Raw genomic sequence first — 15412 nt, forward strand, 5'->3', positions numbered from 1 at the left:
ATCTGAAAAGGAATTACGTAATACGTGTTATGTTAAGTTGTTGAAACACGGCAATTAAAATTCACGTAAAACGTGGACAAAAATTTAAAAAAAATGATAAAATTAACATAGCATAAAAGAAGCTACATTAACAATATCAAATGATAAAAACTGTTGCAATATTAGTTGTAACAATAAGTTTATTTTTATTAAAATGAAAATATATTCAAGATGACGTCATTAAAAATGTGATTTAATTAAGTGTCACCTTTTTAATCTGTTTTTATGATAACAAATAACAGATAATCCTTAAACCACATTGTTCATACACAAATAAGCAAATTAAAAAAAATTAAAAAAAATTAAATGTTATTTTACTAAAACCAATACCTATACAGAATAACAATTTCAAACATTTAAATTTATTTTTTTTAAGAATTAAATATCAAAATCGTTTACTTACAAATAATTTAATTTAAACCCCCCAAAAAATATTTTTAATTATTGTTAATAGGCTAACTAACGTTCTAAAACTAATTATTAAAACGAAGGACAATTATTAAAACAATAAGTTTAAAATAACAATATAATCTAATGTTTAAAAACTTAAACTGAATAAAAGGAAACAAAAAACTGAATAAAAAGAAACACAAGAAAACAAAAGATTGCATTGTTTAAAAAATCGCACCTTTAAAAAAATAAAGTAATTATGATTTTAACAATAACCTGAGTTGGTATATAACGCGATGTAAGCACTTACTTATTCATTTCTAATTTTCATCAAGACTGCTTTATTTTAATAAAAAAGTTTGTTAATATGAATCGCTTTACAGTATTAATTGGAATAAGCTCCATATTTGCTATGGCAACAGGTAGAATATTTTTTAAGTTAATATATAATTAAAAAAACGTTTAATAATACAGATTTAAAAGTATAATAACAAAGAAAAAAATATTGAAGCTAAAAAATGAAAAATGTATTGTATATTTTTTTTAAACATAAACAAAAAATGTTTAAACTAATTTAAAATTCTTATTTTTGTGAAAGGTTACCCTATACGAACTTGTGAAGATATACTTAATCCAGACACCTCGATGTACAACGATCCTCCATCTATTATAGACATAAATTGGTGCAGCGAAAGTATGTAGCAACTAATTTAAAATAATTTAAAATCTAAAAATTTAAAAATATATATTTTTTTTTCTAACAAAAAATGTTTTAAACAGATAATACACTAGAAAGTAGAGGTGATATTGTATGTGCTTTTGACACCTCAGTTTGTGAAAATGTTTGCCCAGTTTTGGGGCGCGAGATAGACAGTAGTGGATGCCCTATTAGTTGTGATTGTAGAAATGAGGGCTTGTTCGAAGGAGATATAAAATTTAACGAAGACAGCAAACAAATCATTATTCAAGTAAGTTATACTTTGTAAAAAATCGAATAAAATTGGTTATTTACATTTATATTTTATTGAATTGTTATCTAAAAATTGGTAAGAATTCTAAAACTAAGAGTAATTGGTTGTATTAGTTAGAATAAGTAACATTTTATTTAATTGTGTTAACTGCTATAGATTAAATTTTGTTTTATAAAAATTTATGTTTATTATTTTAGAATTATAACGAAACGGCTTATAAAGCTGCTGGAACTGGTTTAAGAAAATGGAATCTAAATGTTGTTAACGGACGACCAAAAGTTCCTTATACAATTTCATATACAATGAGTAAGTTGAATATCAAAATTAAAATAAGTCATTTTTTAAATAATAAATTGTTTTTATTTAATTGAAAAAAATTGAACATCTAAGTTATATTTTATTTTTAGATAGTGCAGGCAAAAGTGCATTGGCGAGTGCAATTGATAAATTCTCGACTTATACTTGCATTGATCTAATAGCAAGGACGAATGAAAATGATTACATTCAGTTTATAAGCGGCAGTGGGTGCTGGTAGGTTTTAAAACTTTAATTAAAAATACTTTTCTGGTTTTAAAATAAAATTACGGCTCTACTCAAGAAATTTAATTGATAAAAAATTGTAATTTAGGAGAAGCCTTGCAAAATACAAATATTTATATATTTTTTTAAACTTAGGTCTTTTGTTGGGCGGAAAGGGGGAAGACAACAAATTTCTATTGGTAACGGTTGTGAATATACTGGAATTGTACAACATGAGATTATGCATGCACTTGGATTTTGGCACGAACAGTCGAGACCAGACAGAGATACATACGTCACTGTTAATTTCGAGAATGTTCAAATCGGTACGTATTGAACCTTTTGTTTGACAGTTTTAACTATTGTGCTATAAAACTAAAGTTATCGCAAATGCAAATTAGTCAACCAGTTAAGTGAAATCAATTACAAAATTTTACGCTAATGCCAGCCTTAAACTGAATATTCAAAATCAAAATAATTTTTTAGATAAAGAACACAACTTTCAACTTCGTACTGACATTAATTCACTGGGATCACGCTACGACACAAACTCAATTATGCACTACGGTGGTTATTCGTTCAGTAAAAACGGCCAACCAACAATCATCGACAAAGAAACTGGAAAGCCCGTCGTACGCAACCGAATAAATTTTGCAGTCGAAGACATTTTCCAATTGAAAGTTTATTACCAATGCCCAGGAACCACAACAACAACAACCCAAGCAGGTTCAACAACAACAACTACAACAACCACAACAACGCCTGCTTCAACAACGTCCCAAGACTGGACGTGTGAAGATCTTATTCCAGGAGATTACAACGCTGATGGAAAAATAGATTTGGCTTGTTACTCACAACTGGATGATAATGTGTAAGAATACAAGCATTTTACTTTATAATACTACCTTATTTTTTATTGGTATTAAAATGCCTTATATGCGTTTATTTTTTGTTTATATCTTTAATTTTTTTTTCTGTGTGTATCTTTATTCTTGATGTGGGAAGGTCGAATGCGCAACCTAAACATAGAGTAACATTAGTTATTTCGACCCAGTCTCGGGTTGCCTGTGGCAGTTTAAGGATATTATATAGATTATAATTGCCCGATAATTATGCTGCTGATTAAGTGCTGGCTCAGCAGGAGTTCATAGCGTTTATAGCGCCTTACTCAAGGCCCCTTTAGCATGAGAGCAGTGCTACAGCATGAGGGTAGTTTGCTCTTAATGTTTTAAAAGAATCTTTTTGAATTCTTAGAAACATTTATCTTGGAACAGCTGACAATCAATTTGCTAATTTGGACTGGTCAGGCCCCACAGGTCTTTGTACATCGTTGGAGAAACCAAGTGTTATATCTGGGGATTTTAATGGAGATGGTGCAGCCGATTTGTTATGTAGAGATATTAGAACTGGGTAAGTTTTAACATTACACTTTATAAACTACTTTGTAAAACACAATTTTCACAAAAACCTTTCATTTTTTAAATCATTAAAGTGGAGGCCATCGTTTATATGAGTTTTTGAAAACATATTGACTTTAATCATTTTGCATATATCGCCAATCAACATATTAAATCTCCCATTTTTTTTATTTTTAGCACAATAAGAATTTCATTTTCGAAACTTCCCGGTTTTAATTCAACACCCGATTGGTCTGCAGATTATTCAAACTTCTGTGCATTCAGAAACACAAAAATGTTTGCAGTTGATATGAACGGAGACGGAGTTGACGATCTTGTTTGCCGCAAAAAAGATGGCAAAAAAAAGAGCACCGTTAGAGTTTTAATTAACAATACTTTCGGTTAATTTGTATATTAGTTTAACGTTTGGGTTTTGAACACTTTCCGTATTAAAATCGACCATAATTTTTATGCCATCCTTTCCCCGTCTAACAATAGATGTTTTAAAATGGTCTGTATGAACGTGTTTTAAAATTTATTGTTTGTTAATAAATTATAAATAAACAAATTTCTTTTAGAAAAAAACATTGTTTCTTTTTTGATAAAAAACAATTAAATAATAACAAAAACATTTACCAACATTCTAAACCCAATTATTAAAACAAAAGACAATTATTAAAACAATAAGTTTTAATTACCAGTATAATCTAATGTTGAAGACTTTAAATCAAATAAAGAAAGAAAACAAAAGGTTGTATTGTTTAAAAAATTGCACCTTTAAAAAAATAAAGTAATTATGATTTTAACAATGGAATGAGTTGGTATATAACACGGCACAAATACTCATCTCTTCATATACAATTTTTATCAAGACTTCTTTAATTTAATAAAATTTTGTTGTCCAAAAAGTTTGTTAGTATGAATCACTTTTCAGTGTTGATTGGACTTAACGTCATATTTGCTATAGCAACAGGTAGATAGGCTAATTAAGGTTTTAATATATAATTAGGTTATGGTTTGTTAATACAAATTTAAAAGTATAGTAAATAAAGTAAAAAATAGACATGTAATAAATAGTGATGTTTATTTTTTAAAACAATTTTTTTTTAAAGGTTACCCTATACGAATTTGTGAAGACATACTAAATGCAGAAACTTCGATGTACAATGAGACAGGATATGAAGTTAAACCTCCATCTATTATTGATATTAATTGGTGCAGCAAAAGTATGTAGCAATTAAAAAAAAAACAATTTATAATCTAAATATTAAAAATTTTTATTTAAATGTTATGCTAATTTTTTTTTCTAACAAAAAATGTTTTAAACAGATAACACATTGGAAAGCAGAGATGATATTGTATGTGCTTTTGATACCTCAATTTGTGAAAATGTTTGCCCAGTTTTGGGGCGCGAGATAGACAGTAGTGGATGCCCTATAGGTTGTGATTGTAGAAATGAGGGCTTGTTTGAGGGAGATATAAAATTTAACGAAGACACCAAACAAACTATCATTCAGGTATGTTTTACTTGATAAATTTTTACTTAAAAAATTGGTAAGAAAACTAAAACTAAAAACTAAGTGATTTTGTTTTATAATACTTTTTAATAAACTTACGTTTAACATTTTAGAACTATAACGAAACAGCCCGCGGTTGGAACTAGTGTAAGAAGATGAAATCTAAATGTTGTAAATGGACGACCAAAAGTCCCCTATACAATTTCATTTTTTATGAGTAAGCTGAATATCATATCTAAAATAAGTCCTTTTTAAATAATAAATTGTTTTTTTTGGGGGATGGAAAAAAATTTAAATATCTCTGTTATATTTCATTCTTAGATGATGCAGGCAAAATTGCAATAGCAAGTGCAATTGATAAATTTTCAACCTATACTTGCATTGATTTAATAGCACGAACGAATGAAAATGATTACATTCAGTTTATAAGGGGTAGTGGCTGCTGGTAGGTTTTAAAAGTTTAATTTATACCAAAAATATTTTTCTGGTATAAAAACTAGAATATTTATACTAAAATTTAAGTTCTGATTGATAAACGAGCTCCAATTTTTAAGGGTAGGTATATTATTGTAGTTTAAACATTCAATTGCTAAAATTTTAGAGAAAACTTGCAAAATTTTAATTTTAGAGAAACCTTGCAAAATACAAATATTTATATATTTGTTTAAACTTAGGTCTTATGTTGGACGACAACGCGGTCTACAACAAATTTCTATTGGAAGCGGTTGTGAATATACTGGAATTGTACAACATGAGATTATGCATGCACTTGGAATTTGGCACGAACAGTCAAGACCAGACAAAAATAGATACGTCACTGTTAATTTTGAAAATATCCAATCAAGTATGTATTTAAATTAATCCAACCTCGTTCAACAAGCTTGAATATTTTGCAGTAAAACTTAAGTTATTGCAAATAAAAAAATAGTTAATCTGTTAGGTAAAATCAGTTACAGATCTTTAAGGTTATGCCAACCTTGAACTTAATATTAAAAATCAAATATTTCTTAGATCGAGAACACAACTTTCAATTTCGTACTGACATTAATTCACTGGGATCACGCTACGACACAAACTCAATCATGCACTACGGTGGTTATTCGTTCAGTAAAAACGGCCAACCAACAATTATCGACAAAGAAACTGGAAAAGCCGTCGTAGCCAACCGCATTAACTTTTCAGTCGAAGACGTTTACCAACTTAATTTGTTTCACAAATGTCCAGGAGCCACAACAACCACAACAACTGCCTCAACAACTACAACAACGACAACAACGCCGGCCCCAACAACTCCAACAACCACAACAACGGCGGCCTCAACAACTACAACAACCACAACAACGCCTGCCTCAACAACTACAACAACGACGCAAGCAATTACAACTGTTGTAAACGAATGGTCGGTTTGGGAAGCTTGGTCGACGTGTTCTTTGTCTTGTGGAACAGGTGTACAAACAAGGCAAGTTATTACCAAAAAATATAAACAATGTTTTAAACGACTTTTAAAAAGTTTAATTTTATGTTAGGTTTTTCATATAAATAATTGTTCTAATGTTGTATATTTTTTGTTATACTTTTTTGTTATTTTTTGTTATACTTTTTTTTCTGGTAGAAATTTACTAATTTTTGTCTAAACAGGTGCAATTATTCACCATTTATATAATCGTAAATATAATATTAGCTGAACAATTCGAAAAAAAAATTTAAGTAAATATTAAATAACTAAATTTACTATTTACAGAAGCCGAACATGTAATGGAGGTGTTGCTAGCACTGGGGGATGTCCCGGCTCTAATACTGAAGAGATAAACTGCAATACAGAATCCTGTCCTACCGGTAAATCACAAATAAACGCTAAACTTCTATAATATTCTTATAGCATTTAAAGCAATAAAACAGTGTGAAAATTCTCTTTTTTATTTACACATTGGTTATTCTAATATCAATTAACAAAGTGTTGTTTTATTTTTGCATTATAAAAAATAAGTTCAAAAATCTTAAAATTGACAATTATAGTTATAGAAGTGAGTTTCGCTGAACAAATTTGAAAAGCTGACTGGACGTGTGCAGATCTTATTCCAGGGTGCGTTTATTCTTTATTTATATATTAAAAATATTTTTTTATTGTTATTAAAAATGTTTTTTTTATTTCTTAGCAAAATTTATCTTGGCACAGCTGACAACCAGTATTCCAATTTGGACTGGTCAGGCCACACAGGTCTTTGTACATCATTCAGCAATCCAAATGTTATATCTGGAGATTTTGATGGGGATGGTGCAGATGATTTGTTATGTAGAGATATAAAAACTGGGTGAGTTTGCAACATTTTATTTTCTGATTTTTATTTTAAATCCTATATTCACCAAAACACATCACTTTCTAGAACTAAATTAAGTTACAACAATCGTTTAAATATTGACTTTATTCATCTTTGCCTATGATGCTATTCTACATACTTAATCTTTAATTTAATTTTTTTAGCATAATAAGGATTTCATTTTCGAAACTTCCCGGTTTTAATTCAACACCCGATTGGTCTGCAGATTATTCAAACTTCTGTGCACTCAGAAACACAAAAAATGTTAGCGCTGGATATGGACGGAAGCGGGATTGACGATCTTGTTTGCCGCAAAAAAGACGGCACCGTTAGAGTTTTAATTAACAATACTTTCGGTTGATTTGTATATTAATTTAACGTTTGTGTTTTTAACACTGATTATAACACTAACTATGATTCTTATGTTATTTCTTTTTTTCTTTCTAATAAAAAATTAATTAATTTACAGTAGTTTGCATAAACGCGTGTTAATAGTTTTTGTTTATTAATAAGTTATAAATAAACGTTATTATTTTTAAATTTGTTGCTTTTGTTATTTAAAGTATAAAAAGGTTCAATACCATACTTATACGACCAAGTTAAATTTTAAACAACATTAAAGAAAAATATATATTGAGTGATGATTTTGTCTAAATTATAAACAAACAAAAGATTAGTGGGGGTTTATTTATAAGTATCCTGCCTCTACATTTCTTGTTCTTATAATCCTAACCATTTTATTGCCACTAAATCAAAAAAAATCACATTGGTCTAACTATCATTTTATCCTGAACATTAATTTAAAATTCTAGCTAATACCAAAATATTATAAAATGTTGAAACAGCTTGATAGTGTGTTGCACAACTCTGACATTAAATAACTTAAATTGTCATACTAGATAAGATTGATTAAAAAAGAAGCCCCCGGCCGTTATATATACACCACAAGATAATGTCGCCACCAAATGACGTATAATACAATGACTCGTAGGTTTAAGTGACGTTTTATTTTTATATATAAACCCTGTGATGCAATTATCGCGAAGAAAATAAAATTTAATTTTAGAAAGCACAGATTAATGAATAAATCCAATTAAGGTTATGTTTAATTTAATTTTTTGGTCTAAAAAATATTTAATCTGTAATTTGTTGTAATTTTTTTTCTCTTGATTAAACTAAAAATTCTTGATTAATCTAGGTACGTATTTTACATTGCCTTTCGAAATAGCTGATGTTTGAACTTTATTAATAAAAAGTATGTAATAAATTCCATATAATTTAACAAAAATTGCCGAAAAGAAATATATCATAAAAAAAGAAAATTAAAAAAGAGTCAATACACAAAATATTTTTTTTAAATATTTTGCAGTGACAAAGCAAATACCATGCTTGGGCATTCACGAATTTTGGAATTATCTTACAGATAGCAAGTCACTTATAAATGTCTTTTATGATTGATTTCAGACGAATATACTTCAAAATCTTTCTACAGCCCTAATCCAATGTTTAACACATTAGTACTTAGATAACTATTGTATAAGTAAGACCAACTTTAGTTAAATAAAAACTGTAGAAAGAATTGTTTATTTAGACATTGAACTAAATAAAGATAAATTTAAAAAAAATGACCTTTGGAAACATCTTGAAATCTGCGCTTATAGCACAGGTTGTGCTATTATTTTTTATTAACAATGTTGTTGAATCTTATGACATCCACAAAAGAGCAAATGAAAAAGATAAACCTGATCCCATTGCCAAAATATCAGACAATACTTTTAATCACTTTAATTCACAAAAACAATATTCAAGAAAAAAGTTTCCGAAATTACTTGATATCGATCAAGAGCATCAACCTGAAGAAATATCAAGACAGAAACGAACTCCAGAAGATGATTTTATGGAAGAAGGCGGTGTAGATCCGATGATGAATAATCCAGGTGATATAAGAGATAACTTCCCATTTCCAGGTCACTCGTTTAACAACATCCTTCCACCTAGACATAAGCACAAGACATAAGCACAATAGATACGAACTCGAAATTTTACCTTCGGGTTTAATCAACAGAAGAAAACTAAACACAACTTTCACGTAAGATTTTCTTAATTTATAGAGCCTATAAACAAACTTTATATTTTTATCGGCATATGCTGTTTAATTAAGGCGTGCTTAAGCTATATGCAGGCCGGGCTTAAACAGTGTGGCATTTATTTAAATATAATCTATAAATTTCAGCCTGCTACTACAAGTAAAAATACTTTTATTTATATTTTTAGGCCAAGATATGCTACAACCCCGTACAGTGTAAACGAATGGAATTTGCTAAATCCAAGCTCGGATAGTTGGAGCAATTTGTTTATGACAAGTTTTCCATTTCAAGTCAGTTTTTAAATTTTATTAACTTAATCTCCGGTAATAAAATAAAACATAGGCTAAACATTGTTTATCTTTACCTATATATAGATCCAAAGTTACAACGAGTATACTGGACCGATTGCTTACACTTATAATGATGGAGGTTCTGAGTTATTTGATGAGAGTGGAAATTCGGGGACGCGGAATTTGAGGGAATGGAAAATGAAGGAACGGAAATTGAAGGAACGGAAAATGAAGGAACCGGAAAATGAAGGAACGGAAAATGAAGGAACCGGAAAATGAAGGAACGGAAAATGAAGGAACCGGAAAATGAAGGAACGGAAAATGAAGGAACCGGAAAATGAAGAAACGGAAATTGAAGGAAAGTGAAAAAAGGAGTAGCGGAATTCTAAAAAAATAAAACGCGGAAATTCCGTTGACTATTTATTTGTATTTAAGTCGATATTATTTTAGAAATAAACGGGCATTTTATAGAAGAGGGTTAGGGTATGCTGGGGTATTAAAGATTAACTCATTATCGCTTATCAGTTCTCAAATAAATGACAGTAATCCTAAATAAACAGTCAACGGTATTTCCGCGTTTTATTTTTTTAGGATTCCGCTACTCCTTTTTTCACTTTCCTTCAATTTCCGTTCCTTCATTTTCCGGTTCCTTCATTTTCCGTTCCTTCATTTTCCGGTTCCTTCATTTTCCGTTCCTTCATTTTCCGGTTCCTTCATTTTCCGTTCCTTCATTTTCCGGTTCCTTCATTTTCCGTTCCTTCATTTTCCGTTCCTTCAATTTCCATTCCCTCATTTTCAGTCGACCCGGAAATTCGTGCCAAATTCAATATATCGGTTTTAATGGTAATTGGAACACTTTAAACCATATAGTATATTTATTGTAGCAATTAATAGACATTTTGTTTACAGTAACTAAAACGAATTGCATTACATTGGACGAAAATGAAACTAGTTCGCATCTTACTGAATTTCAGCAAGTTGGTCAATACGAAACAAGTATTACTGTGCCTCCATCATCAAATATAACGGTAAACTTGGCATTACAACTAGCGATATTTAATTAGCTGTAACTACTTTACTAAAGTAAACAAAACAATAATATCAGCTATAACAAGTTGACATAATAATTTGTATTTGGTTAGCTATATCGTTCAAATAAATCTAAAATTAAAAATGAAATTTGTTTTTACCTTGTAGATTCGTTTCATATCTTTACAACCTGGTCTTTTAGCTGAAGTTGGTAGTTCAACTTTGTATACGTTAGATCAAGGAGCGAACTTGTATTACATAGTGTCTGATAGTACAGGTAAACTTTACCAATTTTTACCGTATAGAAATAAAACACACAACACGAAAATAATTATGCAGCACAACTTTTTAATGTTATTTTTTAAAATATTAATTAAAACTGCAATTTTTTTTGTAAAGTAACCAATTAAAAAAAAACTGATCATAAAATGGTCAAACACACGAAATATTGCCATCACTACCAATAATTTTTATAATTTTTTTTGACAATACTGATACTTAAGCTTATTTTTTTTGAATTTTGAAAATAATACTGATTTCAGGTAAAAAGTGATAACCTGTTTTAAACATATTTCTAGAAATTACAATTAACCAATGCCCAGCACCAAGCGAATGCAACGAAGCATCTCGTTCTAGTTTGTTCGGTTGTAGTTTGTCCAACTCGACGGAGGGAATTTTTAACACACAACATTGACTTGAAGTATGCGAAACTACGACAAATTATTCACAATCAGAAACTACAACGACTAATTCAAATTTAGATACGACGATGACTAATTTACCAGAAACTACGACTTTACCTACTACAACTACAACCTTAGCAACAACGAAAAATCCAACAACAACAGCTACTTTAATTTATACAGCAGACAATATAACTAGTTATACATCACAGGATACTACAAGTGTTAGTTTAGCTACCTTATCTACTGCGACTTCAAATTTATCAACTGTTCAGTCAAGTACTTTAGGAATGTCAACACATATTTCAAAATCTACAACACAATCAACTTCAACAAATTTAAACGACGCAACAACTACTTCAACATCTTTACACACAAATACAACTTACAATTTTTCAGTAACTATAAAAGACGAAAATTTTAACACAGCCTCATCAACTGCAACAGTAGATCTGAAAACCACTGCCACAGCTTTAAATGGTAATGGTTACACTGAAATTATAAACAATACGACGTCTACGTTGGACTATACAACTGATAGTAGCAACACAACGACAGAAATACCAAAAACAACGACTCGCGTTTTAACTATGTTCTTTACTAAGCCTAATTTAACTATCGTAACTACATCAACAAAATTAGAGTTGAATACCACATTTTTGCCGAGTACATTTACAACAGAAAGTCATGAAAAAATTAACCCGTAAGTATTTTAATTTAAGGTAAAAAATGATAGCCAACAAAATTCACTTTTTTAATCAGTTTAAACCACAAGTAAGTTTTTGGTACATATGGTTTTTGATTTTTTTGGTAATTTATGTACAACATGGTGATTTTTATAAATGTATTAACATGGTATGTTTTATTTAGTGAAGTTTTGAAGATAGTACTTGCAATCACGATCCCGACATCGATATTTCTATCCGTTGGTTTAGCTTATCTGTGTTTCGTGAAGTTTTGCAAAACCAAAACTACATTTACATTACATAAAAAGTAAGTCATATTTTTATACCCAGAAAACAATTAAAACACAAAAAAGCACTAAATTCTTTTTTTAATTTTTTAGACCTGTAGAATTACCTCCGGAATCTTTTAAAGAACTAACATCAAAAACAAACGTAGCAACGTCAAATAAAAATATTTACGTCATTGAGAAAGATGACGTCACAATGCCACGCATTTACACCAATGGGGTGACAGTTTATGGTAAAAACAAAACTGAAACAGGGTTCACAAATTTAAATAAAATTCCAACATGATAATAAAAACATAAATAATATGCATATTTTATTAGGCAGTCTTTAATTTACCTTCTTTACTTGCATAAGATGGTGCAATTATTATTGTTCTTTTTAATTGTTGTGGCAGTAACCTGATTCAGTAAAGTACTTTTTTATAATGACAAAGCAATAAATATAAATCAAGTAAATGTTTTTTATTTGATAAACTTGTTTCTTGAATTTCAAATTCATCTTTTTAATTAAAAAAATAAACTATTGCAGTTTTAAAGCGCGTAAAAAACACTGAAAGCGTATGTCGAAACGTCGTTTTTACCATTGTTACGTCCCACTAAAGTTCGTGAAATCGCGTTTAAAAAGGTTTTTAAACGTGTTTTTACAATTTTAACTACAGCAAATTTATAAAAAAATAAGTTAAAGATTTTGTATAGCTTAAGGTACTAGTAATTACAATTTTTTGAAGAGCAATCTGCCAATTGTTCTTTGTTTCACAGAAGTTAGTACCGTTTTTAGCGTTAGTCCTGTTCTTACTTAAGGGCACAACATTATAAACGCTTAGAAAATTAATCCAAAGTGTTCTAACAATACAGCGCTGACTGTTTATTAGTATATATTTAATGATTAATAGCCTTTTAAAAATACTAGAAACTCAACCTGTCTTATATCATCACATTCAAATTAAAATTTTAAACTTTAAGAATTGCAAAGAAACAGTTACAAAATTATAAGTGAATTGCTAACGTACCTTTAACTTTCAAAAAATCTTTCAAGCAGATTGTGATTTGATTCTTTGAATCAAATGAATAACAGCTACAATCACAAACATCAAAACTTTAATTTCATTATTTTAACATAATTGTATGCATTTTTAGCATAACCAAGATTATTCATTCACAGAAGTCTGTTTAATTACCTGTACAGTTTAACTCATTTATTTCTTGATTTGAAATCCTTTTAAACTTAACCTTCTTAAAAAACACGTGCAGTCCTAAATGGTTGCACTAACACAAATGCCCGGACGTGGTTATTGTTTTGATTTGTGTTTGTTCATGCGTATTATTATTAAAATTGCAGAAAAATCAGAAAGAATAATAAATCATAAATAAAGTTGTTACCATTTAATAGAAAATTTTAACAACAAAACAATTATTTGTTTAATTGCACATATATTGTACTATACACTTGATTTGCATAATTATAGTGGATACTATTCGAGCTGGCTGTCAGAACCGGTTATTGAAATTAAATTTGCAAAAAATCGTTTTTGTTTGTATTTATTACATGCTATTAATACCGAATACGAAATTTTAAAATTTTATAGTAAACACAACATAAAAATTTGCCAACAATTTTTATTAAAACGCTATCTAACTTTTAAGCAACAACTAAAATAAAATTTTTTAGTCGTTTGGTCATGTAAAAAAATTGTCATCTTGTTGCTTCAATTAGTACTCATTCCCAACTTTCGTTTGCTTGATTGAAACGCCAAACATAGCGATCTGTATTACATAATGTTATTAAATGTATATGTATACTATTCAAAGTTACGCAGAATAATAACAAAAATTGGTTAATACTTGGGTATGGAAACGTTCCTACTGGTTGGTCGTTGAACACTCGGAGAGGGTGGACGAAAATCTCCCTGTTCAACTTATGTTGTTGAACATCGATTTCTCGAACATCGAAGTTTAATAAAACAGCAGTTTTATTTATTAACAAACGAATTGTAATAACAGGTTTTGAGATTTATTATACCGGTCAGGGGGAATTACAAAAAGGGTAAACTAAAATTACCTTGCTGGTGATTCAGATTTGCACTCATGATTAGCAGGTTGTTTTAAATATAAATCTATATCTGCATAAAATATAACAATATATTTAACGGTTACAAATAGTAAAAAAAAATATCAACAGACCATGAGCATTTAACTTACCTTGTTTAAATGTGTTCTTCTTGCATCAAAATTATAGGTTAAAAAGAAAACACTATTCGCCCTTGAGTCGATAGCTCAAATAGTAAGTTCCAACAGTACCTTATCTCTGATAAAAATACAGAATACCCATTACCTTAAAGTCAAACAGAAAAATTAACAGTATACCGGCATACTGGTAATTTTCTGTTTTTAATTTTCGGTTTACCAGATATGCGACGACAAAAATAAATAATAAAAACCAATAAACCGGTAACAGTCCATAAGATTGCAAACCAAAAGTTTTCGGGTTTAATTTGCAACAACACTACACACCATTAAGACCGGCAGTTACGGATAAATAACGATACTAATATTTATCGAGTTGACACAAAACTTATCTTTATTGCACTTTTTTTCTAACTACTAATTTTTAACAATATTAAAATTACGAATTTAATTCAATTTATATCTTTATACCGTAACTGTAGCTTAAGTTTCCAATTAAAAGCAAAAACATCTATATATATCATATATATATACCGCGCGGTATGCACGCAAAAAAAAGAATGTAAACAAACCGCGCAAATTGTTTGCATTTCTCCTTTTTTGCAGTAGACAAAAAAACATATCCTGGTTGTCAGGTGATATATAATGTCATCGCAAAAAAAAACTACGATAGTAAACATCTTCTTCGTTGTAGGAAGAATGGTAAAATAGCCAAGCAAAAGATTGACACTAGGAAGGTGCAAATGTTGGAATTCATAAAATATACCTCGTTGCTTAATTGGTTTTGTAATTTTTGTGCTTCAAAAAATGCCCTTTTATTAAACGTGTTAAAAAGTATTCTATGTAGAATGTCAGTATTTTCAGTAATTTATTCATCGTTAAGTTACTGACTTTTTCAGTCACTTTGTCAAATCGTAGTCGATGATTTTTAACGTTGACAGACCGTGAAGCCAATCGAAAATAAAATTAAAGACCATAAGTCGATTTTGTTCAAAAACAACGGCGGATCACCAAT

The 15412-nt window shown here is 29.3% G+C and overlaps 3 protein-coding genes across 3 annotated transcripts; all 3 read left to right on the top strand.

The window, feature by feature from the left end:
* Positions 1–8775: 8775 nt before the first annotated feature.
* Positions 8776–9447, top strand: LOC145764141 (uncharacterized). Its single transcript, XM_082575730.1, has 2 exons — positions 8776–9240; positions 9426–9447. The coding sequence occupies exon 1, from the start codon at positions 8776–8778 to the stop codon at positions 9166–9168; it is 393 nt and encodes a 130-aa protein (XP_082431856.1). The 3' UTR covers positions 9169–9240; positions 9426–9447.
* A 617-nt stretch (positions 9448–10064) lies between these two features.
* On the top strand, positions 10065–11694 carry LOC145764142 (uncharacterized). Its single transcript, XM_082575731.1, has 4 exons — positions 10065–10371; positions 10438–10556; positions 10726–10834; positions 11136–11694. Exons 1-4 carry the CDS (start codon positions 10065–10067, stop codon positions 11249–11251), a joined length of 651 nt encoding a protein of 216 aa, XP_082431857.1. The 3' UTR covers positions 11252–11694.
* Positions 11327–13355, top strand: LOC145764148 (uncharacterized). The gene is made up of 4 exons (XM_082575741.1): positions 11327–11943; positions 12111–12233; positions 12307–12446; positions 13351–13355. Exons 1-4 carry the CDS (start codon positions 11327–11329, stop codon positions 13353–13355), a joined length of 885 nt encoding a protein of 294 aa, XP_082431867.1.
* Positions 13356–15412: the final 2057 nt, after the last annotated feature.

This window comes from Corella eumyota, chromosome 1, assembly GCF_963082875.1.
Source record: "Corella eumyota chromosome 1, kaCorEumy4.1, whole genome shotgun sequence".
NCBI lineage: Eukaryota > Metazoa > Chordata > Ascidiacea > Phlebobranchia > Corellidae > Corella > Corella eumyota.

Bases quoted from the DNA above. Each gene is read 5' to 3' on its own strand.
- LOC145764141 (XM_082575730.1), top strand. From the start codon at position 8,776: ATGACCTTTGGAAACATCTTGAAATCTGCGCTTATAGCACAGGTTGTG.
- LOC145764142 (XM_082575731.1), top strand. From the start codon at position 10,065: ATGACAGTAATCCTAAATAAACAGTCAACGGTATTTCCGCGTTTTATT. The intron at 10,372-10,437 runs GTAATTGGAACA...TTTTGTTTACAG, and splicing joins TCAATATATCGGTTTTAATG to TAACTAAAACGAATTGCATT. The intron at 10,835-11,135 runs GTAAACTTTACC...ACATATTTCTAG, and splicing joins CATAGTGTCTGATAGTACAG to AAATTACAATTAACCAATGC.
- LOC145764148 (XM_082575741.1), top strand. From the start codon at position 11,327: ATGACTAATTTACCAGAAACTACGACTTTACCTACTACAACTACAACC. The intron at 11,944-12,110 runs GTAAGTATTTTA...TGTTTTATTTAG, and splicing joins AGTCATGAAAAAATTAACCC to TGAAGTTTTGAAGATAGTAC. The intron at 12,234-12,306 runs GTAAGTCATATT...TTAATTTTTTAG, and splicing joins ACATTTACATTACATAAAAA to ACCTGTAGAATTACCTCCGG.